The sequence below is a fragment of the Hyperoodon ampullatus genome (assembly GCF_949752795.1).
Source record: "Hyperoodon ampullatus genome assembly, chromosome: 7".
NCBI classification, from domain to species: domain Eukaryota; kingdom Metazoa; phylum Chordata; class Mammalia; order Artiodactyla; family Ziphiidae; genus Hyperoodon; species Hyperoodon ampullatus.
The window spans coordinates 36,993,591-37,008,463 of NC_136920.1; the positions used below are offsets into that span (position 1 = coordinate 36,993,591).

General features: G+C 34.4%; 1 protein-coding gene across 1 annotated transcript in view; it reads right to left on the reverse strand.

Annotated features, from left to right (window-relative positions):
* GAS2 (growth arrest specific 2) overlaps window positions 1–13,186 on the reverse strand; it is a gene marked incomplete at its 3' end in the record, with an annotated part of 116,525 nt that extends 103,339 nt beyond the window's left edge. The window contains exons 1-3 of the mRNA XM_079707690.1: window positions 13,158–13,186; window positions 10,989–11,153; window positions 512–633 (exon numbers count right to left, since the gene is read on the reverse strand). Of these exons, the coding sequence (XP_079563816.1) occupies window positions 512–633; window positions 10,989–11,133 (267 nt within the window). The 5' untranslated portion in view covers window positions 11,134–11,153; window positions 13,158–13,186. The remainder of the gene's footprint in view (window positions 1–511; window positions 634–10,988; window positions 11,154–13,157) is intronic.
* Window positions 13,187–14,873: the final 1,687 nt, after the last annotated feature.

Consider the following 14,873-nt stretch of genomic DNA (forward strand, 5'->3'; position numbering starts at 1 on the left):
ATGTGCAGAAAGGAAATATGAGCAGTCAGAAAGAAAATAATTTGTTCAAAGTTACTTAGTTCAATATACTACTTACTTTAAAAGAGCAAAATATTATACACTCCAGATATTTTGTTCCAGTATTCAGCCATAATAATCTATCTGGAAACAAAGACCTATTCAGTAAATCTTTCTTGGCCAGATTTTGTTCGTTGCCTGATGACATAAGTTATTCTTCTGTTAAATTTTTAATCAATATATCAGATTCAACCAGTTTATATACAGCATTTGTTTTGTATTAATACCATCAACTTCCATAATCTTCTAGTTAATTAGACTTATTGAAAGGATTATGTAATTTATATAATTAGAGTGCAAATAACATGTTACCTAATTAAAAAGCACTCTATGTGTTTCATTAATAGAGGACTTAATGCATCATTCACAACAAAATCCTCAAACTCAATTCATAAGCTACTACAAATGTAATCCACCATCTGACAGTGACTGATTTTGCCTTGGGATCTTTTACCTTGGGGGGCTTGTTAGCATCCATGCTCTCTTTGAATTTCTCCTGCACAGTTTCTGCAAGTTGACAGAGCAAGGCACCATTATCCAATTTCTCCATAAAAGTTTCTGCCGTAATCTCCTTCCCTGCAATAACAAAAAGAAGCATTATAAAAACACAATCATTCCCCAACCCAAATGTGACATTCATGCCAACATATGCAGTTTTTATCACCAAAATTCCAATTCTAGCTGAGTTACATATCTGAGATAGGAAATCACTGGAAAGAATGGTTTCTTTGGAATTTTACGTTTTTCAGTTACTTTAGCCTGTAGGCAAGAGAATAAAGCAAAACTGGTATTTTGTGTTGTGTATACGTCTTTCATCACAAGAACTCCATAGCTCCCCTTTAATATAAAATAGAGCCATAGCATATCAAAAATCAACCACCATTGGCAATTTTAAGAGTGTGGCCAATGCATAAAACCACATCTCTATGGGCTTCCCTAGTGGTACAGTGGTTGAGAGTCTGCCTGCCAATGCAGGGGACACAGGTTCGAGCCCTGGTCTGGGAAGATCCCACATGCCGTGGAGCAACTAGGCCCGTGAGCCAGAACTACTGAGCCTGCGCATCTGGAGCCTGTGCTCTGCAACAAGAGAGGCCACGACATTGAGAGGCCCGCGCACCGCAATGAAGAGTGGCCCCAGCTCGCCACAACTAGAGAAAGCCCTCGCACAGAAACAAAGACCCAACACAGCCAAAAATAAATAAAAAAATAAACAAAAAAACCCCAACATATCTTTAAATTCCATTGAGTTTGTTTTCCTGATGAAGATAATACAGGTAAAATTAATGCAAGTAAGAAGCTCTCTATAAGAAAACACTGCCCCTCTAACCACTCTTCCCCTTCCTGATGCAGTGCTTGAACTGTGGAATTATTAGGTTCAGATATCTCTGCTTTTTTTTTTTTGTCTCCTCACAACCACTCACAGCTTCAATTACTGCTCTTATGAACATGATTCACAGTTGTCCATCCCTGCCATTTTATTGGTTAAAAGTTATTTTTCTTCCTTCTTATATGCTCCCAAAGTATATTTTCTTTCTTCTTTTTTTTCTTTTACTTTGTAACAGCTTTATTGGGATATAATTCACATTCCTTACAATTCACCTCTTTCAAGTGTATAATTCAATGACTTTTAGTATATTCACAGAGTTGTGCAATTACCACCACAGTCAATGTTAGTACATTTTTATCACTCCCCAAAGAAACTGTACCCTTTAACTATCACTCCCGATGGCTCCATTCCCCACCCCCCAGGCTCTATAAAATCATTAATTTCTTTTTTGTATGTTCCTCAAAACTCCTTCCCCTGAGCTTTCTCCTTTTCCTGGTGCTGTATTTCTCTAAGTTTCAGAATATTTTATTTCCCTGTCTTAATTTCCTATAACTTATTAGTCACAAGTCCTGTAGATTCGTGCTTCCTTCTGTTTCTAGAACCATAATCTTAATTTAAAAAATTCATGGGGGCTTCCCTGGTGGCGCAGTGGTTGAGAGTCCACCTGCCAATTCAGGGGACGCGGGTTCGTGCCCCGGTCCGGGAAGATCCCACATGCCATGGAGCGGCTAGGCCCGTGAGCCATGGCCGCTGAGCCTGCGCGTCCGGAGACTGTGCTCCGCAATGGGAGAGGCCGCAACAGTGAGAAGCCCGCGTACCGCAAAAAAAAAAAAAAAAAAAAAAATTCATGACCTGATACCTAAACTCTAGCAGCAAGAACAATGGCTAGTCCTCGTATCCTCAACGTCTGCCTCCAGAACATACCATAATCCCTGCTAAAATTAATATTGTTAAACACCACCCTCACTGAGCCAATCTTCATCTTTATTGCATAGTCCCTAATCTTCTCCTCTACGTAAAAGATGAAACAAACCCACTTTACCCAATATCCAAAGTCCTCTCATATGCCGCTAATCCACCTTTCTATTCTAACTTGCTTACACCCTGGTCCTTGGTCTGCACCCTGCCTTCCCAGTTCCATGGGCGGATCTTCCCATTTCCACTCCCATGCCTTGGTCCAGGCATGGCCCCTTCCTGTAACAGCCCCCTATCTTCTATCTGCCTGGCCACATTCTACTTTCCCTTTAATCAGAAATCCAGAAAGAGATTCTCCCAGTGTACATCAATCTCCTTCCTATATGGTCATACTCAGGAATATCACTCACTCTGGCACTCATCAAACTTCTTCTATGGCTAATAACATGCTTTGTACAAAGTTCCCGTCATCACCAGTACATTAGAAACCTCTTGAGGTATATTGTTTTGTGTGTGCATTACTACAGAGGTAAGCATAATGTTACTTACATAGAAGGTACCTAGTAAACACGTTCAGTGAGTACGTGAATTGACAAATGAAGAAACAAACTCTTGGAAAACTTTGAGAAAATGTTGGGTATTATTTCTGTGAAAAGCAGTTGTTAAAGCAAAAAGAAAAAAAGGAGGTATTTTAAAGTTTTATACTGAGAGTCATAGGACTACCTTTTATCTTAAGAAAAATGCATGCAGCTCAATTCCATGAACACTTAAGATAAATGTAAACCAACTGGAACAACAGATATACTACTGGCTTAAAGTTAAACTCACAATATCTAATATATTTTGTTTTTAAGAAACATCTGTTTGAAATGATTTTTTTACAGTTTGGGGGGAAGGGCAGGTGAAGGAGGAAAAAGAATTACTTTTTTTATGTTCTTTTTTCCCTACTGGATAGTTCACATTTTAGCCCTCAGTTAGGATAATGACTTCTGCAGGTGGCAAAACATCAGTAGCTCTAAGTACTCACCACAGAGGTAGCCTATACAGAGCTATTATTAGTTCAACATTGTATGCAGCTTAACTCAATTAAGGAATGAAAGTAATAGTCTCAAGATGCAAAAAAGCCAGCACAACAGAATTTGTATTATGCATTCACCATATTGGCTTGCATTTTCTAATGATAATAAGTTATTTACAAAAAAGCATAAAAATAAATATTAGAAATATTTTTAAATTATCAATTTTATTTCAAGGTAAAGAAGGTAAACTTTATGTAAACTGTTGAATGATTTCTTTATAAATTACTTATAAGATTTTCTATATTTGGAAGAGGTCTTTAGGTATTATTTCATTAAGCTACTTGAAAATTTAAAGATTCTATTCATAATGTCAAGTGATGAGATGATTACAAAAAATTTACAAGAACTTGTAAATTATAAAAAGAAAACTGGCTTTCATTAAAAAGCCATTAGCAATTTACCAAAAGGACTGATTTTTACTTTTTCTGCACTATACCTGAACAAATTTTTGTTATCCTGCTTTTCATGAATACTTGAGGAATTTAACATTGAACATCTGTACCTAATGAAAAATATATTAGGTCTCAGCTTTCAATTCTGTATATTTTATAGCTCCAAAAGGTGGGATTTTTTTTTTTTTTTTGGCTAAAGCAGACGCTATTACATACTTTATGGTTGAAATGTACTGACTCAAATGAAGGAAAAATGCAAGACAGAATTTTTTTTAAACCTTCATATGTAACATTTTCCATCCAATGATTAAGAATCATAAAATATACATTTTAAATGTACTGCATAATTTTAAGAAATCAGTTATAATCCTTATATAGGATGATATATTATCATACTCTTTATTCCATTAATATTACCAAAAGTATATTAAAAACTGAATATAAAGTTGGCTGAATTTAATCATGACGAATCCACCAGAATAGGCTATGAATTACTAATTACAGTTTCTCAAGTAAAAGCTATACACAGTTCAATCTCTGTCAGACAGAATCAGATCTTCTTTAATATAAATTGTGTAGCTGGTTTGAGACATTAGACTATAAATGCTAGAAACAGTAGGATTCTAGTATCATAGAATCACTTCTTCCCCAATCCCATCTTTCCACGTTTTTGGTATATCTAGTGAAAGAAGGGGCAATGAATGGACACAATTAAATCACCTTGGAGTGCCGACCCATACTGGGTTGTCTTTATTACTGACTTGAAGGTCAACCCAAAATAGCCAAGTCTAGAAAGAATATCTTTACTTCCTGGGTTCATAATTGTGAACTTAGATCTTCACATCATCAATTCAGTCATGACTGACAGCTTGCCAGTAGACAGAGATCAGGTGGTTTGGTTAAATATTGTGATTAGTCATTTCCTCTTAAAATATGAGGACACAATGATATGAAATAATCATGTGCCTGAAATATTTTGTCAGGTAACTAAAATCAACACACATACTTGTACATACAAGTGTATTCCCCCCAGAAATGTAAGCTTGCCACAATTTCCATAAAGATTATCCCTTTTATCTTCTATTTTGCTAAGAAAGAATGTTTTCCTCCTAGTAAGTTAGCAGTACTACACTCAGTTTCCTAAAGATATGACAACATCTAATAATGATATTTAACATTTGAGTTCTTACTATATGCCAAGCACTTTACATGTATTTATGTTTTTAATATTTTTACAAAACTGCGAAGTGAGTGCTTCTATTATGTCCATTTTACAGATGATGAAGTTGATGTATTTAGGTTAAATAAATTCACACAGTGAATCTGGCTCTTTAAGCTAAGAAGTCTAGGTTTAGAGTCTATGTTTTTAGCCACCAGTCTTGGTTAGTTAAATCAATATTTGCTGGATACATAAATGACTTTTCTATAACAATGCATTCTCTCTAATGCAGTTGTCTTTTTCTTTGTAGAAAATCTACAGAATTTTTCTCTCTAGAAACTCCTTCAGAAAAAAACAAAACAGTGTAGGGCTGAAGACAGTGATGCTGAGAAATGAATAGCAAGCCACCTTGCTGATGATTGGAGAATGACCGAGAATAGCATTCAGGCATGCTCTGTTATGTAGCCTGATTCATTGCATAAGAAAACTAGTATATTTTATCTATAAGGGTGATCTAGATATGACCAAACTCTACTCCAATCTCCACTGTACCTCTCAATCACAGTCTATTTCTCCAATTAGAGAACTTGAAGCAACTCATCTGCTATCTTAACTCAAATTAGTCAGTGTTTTAAGACAAATATAAAGGTTGTGAGATAGGAAATGATTGATTATATACAGAAACCCTAGATCAGCACCTGCCCCACACTGATTCAGAGTCTACCCTGCATTTGTATCAAGAAAAGACAAAGTCGGTTCTGTTGGAAAAGTTGGGTAAAACATTAGGGTGTAACTGCTCTGAAAGGTGTCAATTTGTGAACATAGACTTGATTCTTTAAATTTTTGAACTAGCATAAGACACCACCTTTCCTAAGAAATTTTTATTGACTTCATCAAGAATATGAGAAGTCTGCAGGACAAGTATCCAGTAAAAGGACTTTAAGAAAAAAGAAAAGAGAGCTGTTCCAAACTCATTAGACAGCAGCAACTCCAGTAAATAGGTGCTTAACTTTCTAATGCTAAAAGTAGGGTTTTTTAAGAAATAACTGAGTTAAGGAAAACATTACATATTGATCATACTATGCATATAACAACTGAATTTTCCTTTATGTGCATGTAGGAAAGTCAGAGAAAGGGACAATCACCATAACATCAACTGTCATAATGCATTTCTAAATACTAGTAAAATCAATTTAGCTTAACTTGATTTGTAATACATTTTTTGATTTATTCAAATTCCCTGCATATATCCAAACACATATGCCTACATCTTAACGATCTAAAATCCTTAAGAACAATATCAATTTCTGTGATGCTTAACAACTACAATCTTTTCTCAAAATTATACTCCCATGTGATTCATGTAGTGTTATTAAACAAATACGAATTGAAGATAAAGGTCATTTTCAAATGATTAAAGAAACACAAAATAAATAAACAATCTGAGAACATCTATGTTAGTATATTCATTTCAAAATTAAACTAACAACAGTCTTCAATAGTCCTTCAACAATCATGAAATCTGTAGAGTGTGCCTCATCTATCTGAATGATGGGTAGTTGCTATAATCTGGGACTGTTAATTTAATTACATGCTGTTTATTCAAAGTAACAAGTTTTTCTCCAAGACTTATTTGTATAATCATTTGATGTTCAAATATGTCCTAAGGACATAGTTAATTAACAAATGGGCAATAGCTAGTTCATGAACAAAAATAACAAAACAGAAAGCCTAAAATAAAAATTAAATGTGTATATTTAATGTATAGCAGGGGACAATGGTCAGAGAAATGCTTTAGAGGCAAGATTCTCTTGATTCAGGTTTCTTTGTTGTCTTTTCTGAATGTTGGTCATGAAACTCCATAGTGTCAACTATTATCAATAGAAAACGTACTTGGACTACAAAGATATGTAAGTAGTCAATAAATATCACAGGATGATTTTCTCATGAATCAGACTGGTATGCTACCACATAAACAAATCCCAACCATCATGACAATTTATTTAACTCAACTAGTTAACTTATAAAATAGTTTTTATATTCTAAAATATAAATTTTAGTTAGTCTAAAAATTTGCTATTGCAAATTTGCTATTGCTGCTTTAATTTTATGCTGAGGAATCTAAAGTGCTATTATTGTTACTGATTAAGTAAGTATATAGTACTTGAAAATTACAGTATTATGCCTTCATATTTGGCAAGAATGTGAATATTGGTCTATGAACCAATGAAATAATTTTCTTCTCTATCAAATAATTTTTATCCTCCAAAAAACCTGAACGTAAAGTGAGTGTTCTTTAAAAAATTCCACCTTTCAATTGACATTTTATATGTAGGACCAGAAATACCTGAATTTAGAATATCATTACTACTTTTTTTGAAAGGCAAAAAAGGAAAAAAAGTTACATTTTAGTCAAGTATTGCTAGAAAGAAATAGGAAATCTTTCCACAAGTAAGGTCCACACTACAATGGCAAAGTCTAGTTAAAAGCTTTAATTTAGTATGTGAATTTCCACCTCACCAAAAAATTCAGATACTTTATCTAGAGACCAGATCAACTTTGAAACTACCTTCAAGATATCTCTAACCTTCAAGTAGATAAAAATGGAGAATTGAAATAGAGCTGTATAATACAAATTTGCAAATATTTCTGAGGCAACAAAATGACCAGTAAGAATTTTAAAATTTACTTTAATGACTCCATTTCTAAAATACGTGAATACTAAATGTATCTATTATGTGTAGTAAAAATATCTTGTCACATAGCCATACATTTTTTCTCTCTTCCTTGTTATCACCGTTCTAGTACATAACATATTTTCTTACCTCTGAATGTTTTGCCACTTTAAATAACCTCAAGATATTGGTCTACTTTCCAAGTTACCATGAGGATATTTACTTGAAATCTATCATCTACCTATTTTTATGAATTCAAGTTAACAGAAAGTGACATTTTCCTATATTTTGAGATTCTTTTTTTTCTATTTTGAGATTCTTTTAAGATTTCTTTTCTGAGAAAATTTCACAAGCCATCAGTTGCTTCTGTGTTACCAATAACTGGCATTAAGAACATTAGCCTTTTTATTCTTTAAAAGAAAGATTATTCATTTACGTAAACTGTTTTCTCCTTGTTTATACATATTGATGATTTCAAACTGGGTCTCAAGAGATGGATTTCTTGGAAACTTAGACTTTTGGAACTGGAATGGACATTAGAGATCATCTACTCCAAACCCTTCATTTTATGGTTGAGGACACTGAGCCCAGAAAAGATAGCTGAGTGACTTTGGGCAAGTTTACCAAGTGAGAGAGCCAGAATCAGAAGCCAGGTCTCCTGACACCAGTTAGGAGCCAGGCCTCCTGACTTTTAGTCCAAGGATATTTCCATTACACATACACTGACTCTCTATTCTTTGAGGCTGTCTTGGGCTGCTCACACTGCTCAAGCTACTTTGTAAATGATCACATTCACCAAATAAAATGCTTTTGATGACAAGTCATGGGACTTTGGAACACACCTGTGTAATCAGGCTATACTCATAATCATGATTTCCCCCTGCCTGGAACATCTCAGGGACTCCTCGTCGAGCATGCAATAAATTATAAGCTCCTCAACATGGTCTTCAAAGCAGTATATGCTCTAGCCCCAACAAATCTCATGAAAGTCTCCCCCTCTTGATCTACACTGTTGAAACTAGCCTTTGTTCAGTTCTTCTAAGGCGCCAAACTCCTTTCTATCCCACACATGCCATTCTTTTCACACAGCCTTTTCTCCCACACTTTGTCTAGCTATTAATTATTCTTCAGATATCAGTTTTAAATATAAGACCCCTTAAAAAGGATTTCCCCAAGCCCTCTGATCATTTGCCTCATTCCCACCTCCTTGTTTTTACATTCTTATTGCAACCTATATCTTTTAGTGTTTATACCAAGTCCAATTAATGATTTATTCAGTCACTTATTTATATTAATTTCTTGTTCAATCTACTCCAAGCTCTATAAGAACAGGCACTCTGTCTATTCTTAGTCACCACTCTACCCTCTAGCACTTAGCAGACTGTGCTGAAACACAATAGCTAGTATATTTACTATAGCTAGTTGATTACTATGTGCCAGACCTTGTTCTAAAGCTGACGATCTTACTTGACTCTCCAACAATCCCATGAGGTTGGTACTAGTATTATATGTATTTCACAGATGACGAAACCCAGGCACAGTGCATTCAGATACTTGCCCAGTATCACAGAGCTAGTAAGTGATGGAACTGAGATTTGAATTCAAGCATTCTGATTCCAGAGTCCATTTTATTCAAATAATTATTATGCTGATGTACACCCAAATATTTGTTGAATAAATGAATGAATTTACTCACCAAATCAAATTAATCATATCACTGAACTATATAAATGGAATAACACACCACATATAGAGTTTATAATATGTCAGGCACTAAGTAGTATACATATTTTAATTATTTAATCTCACAGCAACCCTACCATCATTACCACTTTATAGATGAGGAAACTAAAGAACAGAGAGATTAAATAACTTGCCCAAGATCATATTGCTAGTTAAGTGGCACATCTGGTGTTCAAACACAGGCAGTTTATTCTAAGTCTGTGCCTTAACTTCTGTACTGCCATGCTGTGACAACCCATATCTGAAAACAGCTCAAAGTTAATAAAATATTAATATAACAATAATTAGTGAACATACAAAAGAGGGAGGAAACCCAACTGTTTAGGCTAAATTGACATCCTCTCTATAATGGAGATAAATAAAAATGTTCTTCCCTTGTATAAATGAAAGGTAGCCCTTCCTTCTGGTGGATATCACTCCATAGCACAGTGAAGGGTCTTTCTGGGGAGTGATGGATGTGAAGGATGCCTTCTGCATTTCTTCTCTTACCCTTTAACTGGGCTCCCTTGCAAAGGGCACCACCTGAGTTTCCATATGCAGTAGCCCTGGTTAGACTACATAGAATTGTCAAAAGCATGTGCACACAGTAAGGAAAAAGGAAAGATCTAACTCTAGGGTAAAGGCTTAAAAAATGCAAAAGCAATGTAAAAATCCAGAGCCATGGTGAGCAAAAAGAAAAATCTTGCTAAAATGTGCTAAAACCTTGTCAAACCTTGCTAAAATTACAGATGCACTATGCTCTTCACTAAACTCTTCAGTTTCATCAGCTAGAAAGTGACGATAACAACACTTACCTTGAAGGAATCCTTTCAATAATAAAATAATATTGGTGAAATCCTTTCTGTAAATGATAAAGCACCATGCAAATTCTATGTTTACTCAATATTCAAATCTTATAAACTCTATAAGGATCCTTTTTTCAGGTCTTAAAACAATTTTGTTCTCTGTGAAAAATTACTAGTGAAAAAGCATTGCTTTATATGATGATCCTTTGAATGTATGATTCCACTTTGCACATGGTTGAAATTATATACTCTGAATATGCCAGCACAACAGAAACAAAAAAAGAGGCAGCCTTAGCATGAGGTAGCATTTTTCTCTAAGATCGTCCTTTTGGAAGAATACTTAAAAACAAAAGTGTAATGAAAAGAAAAATTTTAGTTCAAGGTTGGATGACTCCTGTCAGCTCATTTGGACAAAGGATAGATGTTATTGTTCCAGAGTCTGGGTATTCAGCAGTTTTAGAAGGTGTGCTATAAAAGTAGGGCAAAGAAATCTAGCTTTAGAAGCCAGATTTCACAGACTGTGGCCCGTGTGCAGTGTCAAAAGAATAGGCTAAACTGGTCAGTTGCATGAAAGAAAAGTAAAAATAAATCAGATCAGCAAGGGTGTAGATGAAATGAGCAATTTGACCACACAGTTACAATGCATGATATTGGAATTACTAAGCACAGTTAATGTGAGAGACATTGGGAAATTCATTTAAATTCTCTATATGCTTCAGGTCTCCCAGATGCAAAATGCAAATAATGAAAGTCTTTCTTTCTAAAGTGGTGTCATATGCTTAGGAGAAGGACACTACATGAGCAGGGAGAATAAACCTGTTATCTTTGATGACAAAATGAGATCTTATAACCTTACCTAACAGATTGGTTAACCACAAGGCCAGATCTTCTTTCATCGGTAGCAAATTAGCTTCATGTCTGCTGGCCAGCCACTGGCTATACTGATGCATATCAGAGAGGCCAGGTCCACTGCGTACCTTTGGGTTCAGAGCAGTGCACATTATTTATCCACTTGTAATACCTGTTTTGGAAACAAAAGAGCAATTGCTTTTTATACAATCTTCTCTTGTTAAAATCTCACTGCCAATGACACAGTAAGGAATATGATCTGTGGAAGTTTGGATGACAAGTCAGGTTATTAATTATTAAACCCCCATGAAACACTGTTTGCTTTACTTGTACTGGCCCTGTCACTTTTGACCAACTACTTGGTAGGAAGCAGCAGCTGTCAAAGGTCAAATAGAAAAATCAAACAGTAAGCTCTCTGCTTGTGTAAAACATCATATTTGGAAAAATGACAGTTTCTAAGGAAAGAAATTCTACTTATTCAAAAACAATAAAAAGTGGTTGATTAAAATTTTGGTATCCAAATTGTAAACTCCCATTGTTTGGGTTAATTTTTGAAGCCATCGATTTCCACAGAATTTTAGGACTGAATACTAGAAGTGACAGTATTTGCAAAATTTCTTATAAACATATGACCACTACTCTTAAAACTATTACCTATGAGATTAAGCACAGCCCTTGGTTCTTTGCAGATGGCCAAGTAATCATGTACTTACACTTTAGAGAATTGGGTGGGACATGGGGGAGTGTGTCCTTCTAGAGTCCCTACCACACTTCTCTTATTTTACAGTTAATGAAAACAAAACCAAAGAGGAAGGGTGACTCAACCAAGATCATATAGCTAGATCATGGCAGAGTCAGGCTTGAACTTGGGTCTTTACTCTAAGACCATTACTGTTTTCAGAATGACACATTTTACAAAATAGTGTCATCAGGAAACCACGTTATAACCCAGGAATTACACTGTAATTCTAATAAATATCGTCACAGGTTTTCTTTTGTCATACTTTGTACCTTCTCATTTCGTATGTTTTGCATACTAGGGTTTGTTTGTATTCATGTTTAGCAAAGACGTAATTACATTACATATCTTATATCTACACAGTAAGGGATGATTTCACTAACCTATGAGTAACACAGTCTTCTATGTGGGTTGCAGAAAAGATGTATGAATATATATATACTTGGCCTTAAATGTAGTACTATTGTATGCATTATTTATAGGACCTAAGACTATAGATGTAATATTGGAGCAGGAAGGTAATAAACTCATAAGTTTATGTGTAGAACTCCATTCTGTATGCAAATAGTGACTATAAAATAACCAAATGCATTATGACTGAATGAAATGAAAAGGAAAATGTTTGCAAATGACAAAAAGTAAGATTTATATGATATAATGGGGTTTTCAGCTATATTTATTACTAATGGTAGTTTAAGTTTACCAGTATAAGTTGTATATACCCTTGTCAGTTTTATCATTTGAAAAGTTACATAGCATTCTTTTCCAATTAATCTCAAACTCTAATTCTCTTAGCCTAGGTTAATTTTTGTCTTTTAAAGACAGCTTTTAAACAAAATAAGACATTGGTGTTCAGAAAACTGTAAAATGTGACAGTCTCACAAACATTTTGCTGTAGCATTAGAAAAGACTGCTGGGAGCATGATTAAACACCTAAAAAGTGTCATAAATCTATAATTTAAAAGCACAGACAATTTAATTTCCAGAGAAATTATGCTTTGAAGTAATTTTTGCAGAAAAAAATTACTGTAAGTTTTCTTTGAAAACACCTTCTATAAATCTCGTATATCTAGTCATCTAAAGTAATAACTAGTGAAAATGTGAAATATTTTAATATACCTTGTCATATGCTACTAAATTGTCATTACAGGGATCAGAAGATCACAATTGTCTACTTTTTTTTGCAGTTAATCATGACATTATTCATATAAAGTCCTAAAGATTCTCCAAACCCTGTGACTAAACCAGAAGGCTAAAACATTTTTTGCCCCAGTTCTTTAAAAAATAGGTCCAACCCCAGGAAAACAAAACATTTCCCAGTAGTTGGTTAGGATTCCTACAGGCTAGCTAGCCTCAGAAACAAACATTTAGGTAATAATACATTTAAGCACATGATTCATATATTTAAATAACTAATTGAAATCTTAAAAGGGTTACCTCTAAAATGCCTTTCTTCTCAAGACACAATATCTCCCGCTACTTTCCTGAAAGTGAGATGTGGTAGTTCAGTAACTTTACCTACATCCTATTATGTTCTCTGCAACTTCCATTTAAGCATCAGAGTCCTATTTTGCTTTGTAAAAGCAAGAAGACACCTCAGATTCGTAAGCTCATTGTCCAGCAAAGAATTCATCAAGGGATAGTTTACAGTAAGCCTAATGGCATGTAACAGTTTCAGTGAGCCAGAGGGACACAATCTGTCCCCTCAATGCTTCTAAACAGTGAAGTTTTTATTTTCCTTGACAGTGGCACATTTATTTCTCATGTAGTCTGTCCTGTATTTTGCCAGAAATGTAATTTAAACTATCTTCTAATATTTACAGATGATCATTAAGTTAAAACAATAAGAATAACTAAGCAATGTTTGTTATGCTGCTTTGTATATAATCAAAATTATATGTAAAGTGAAAAAAAAGAAAGAACAGAGTTATATTTTCCCAGGAGGCAAAGGTAGGAGAAAGAAGGCTTAGTGGGTAATTAGCATCCGATAGAAGTTAAACAATGAAATATATGCCAAATATGTAGACACCTAAAGTCACTGTCATAGATAGGGACTCTTCTGTTTAAGGGACTCTTCTATTTAAGTCCCTTTTGAAAAAAATTAGGATTTTGATCCAAATTCTTCTGATCCTTTTTTCACATTTTAAATCACCATCAAACTTGGCATGACTCTATGGTTTAGCTGAAAGTCATTACATGGTGGTCTTGGATTTAAATATAGCTGAGATATGAATAGAAAAGATGAAAATGGACCCAGCTAGCAGGATCAAAATTTGGAGTGTGAATTACCCCATGTTGAAGCAGTTTCCAAGTGAAATGATTAAATTGTGATGAACAAAGTTCAGATAAATTTATATTACCCAGATAAAAAGATCACTACAGGATTATAAACCTTTTATAATTTTCAACAAATGTTTAATCCATCTGAATGAGTTGAACTAGACCACAAAGAACAAATTACAAGAAAAAGGTCATTTCTGATCTTTTGAATTCATTCAAACATTTTCGAAAACAACCAGAGATACCAAGGGGTAGCTTTTAAGACAGGAAATGAAATGATACACTGACTTGAAGAAAAAAAATAGGTTTTGGAGAAAGAAAAACTTCTTTTTTTTGTATAACATATCTAAATACTGAAAGATGTTACTATTAAAATTCATATAACCTAAATATTTAAAAAGCTTGATAAGTAACTTCAGTAATTACTAAGCAAAGCCAATCGCTTTGAAAAAACGAGTAAGGATTCAAATGCTTCTATGCCTTCTTCAGACTATGGCTTCTCCAAGCTTTATGGGTCTATGTAAAAATGGATAACTCAACCCTCAGGATTTGGAATTCAGAAAAATAAAACTTAAAGGGAAAAACATGCAGAAACTTAATACAGAATTCTTCAAAGAATGTGTGTGTGTGTATTTTTTTCTTTCTTTCCATAGAAGTGATTCTGGAATAACCATTATGAATATGATGAGACTTGAACCAGCCCAGGGGAAGAAGAAAAAATTAATGACTCCATAAGTAAAATATCACATGTTTAAAGATTCTGTTTAGTCTGTTGTTCCAGAATCCCAGTTGAAGACATAGTTTTGACTCTGAGGAAAAAGTATTCTTTTTCACCACATAGAGGTGTGCTTCGATTATGACCAAGATGGTTTC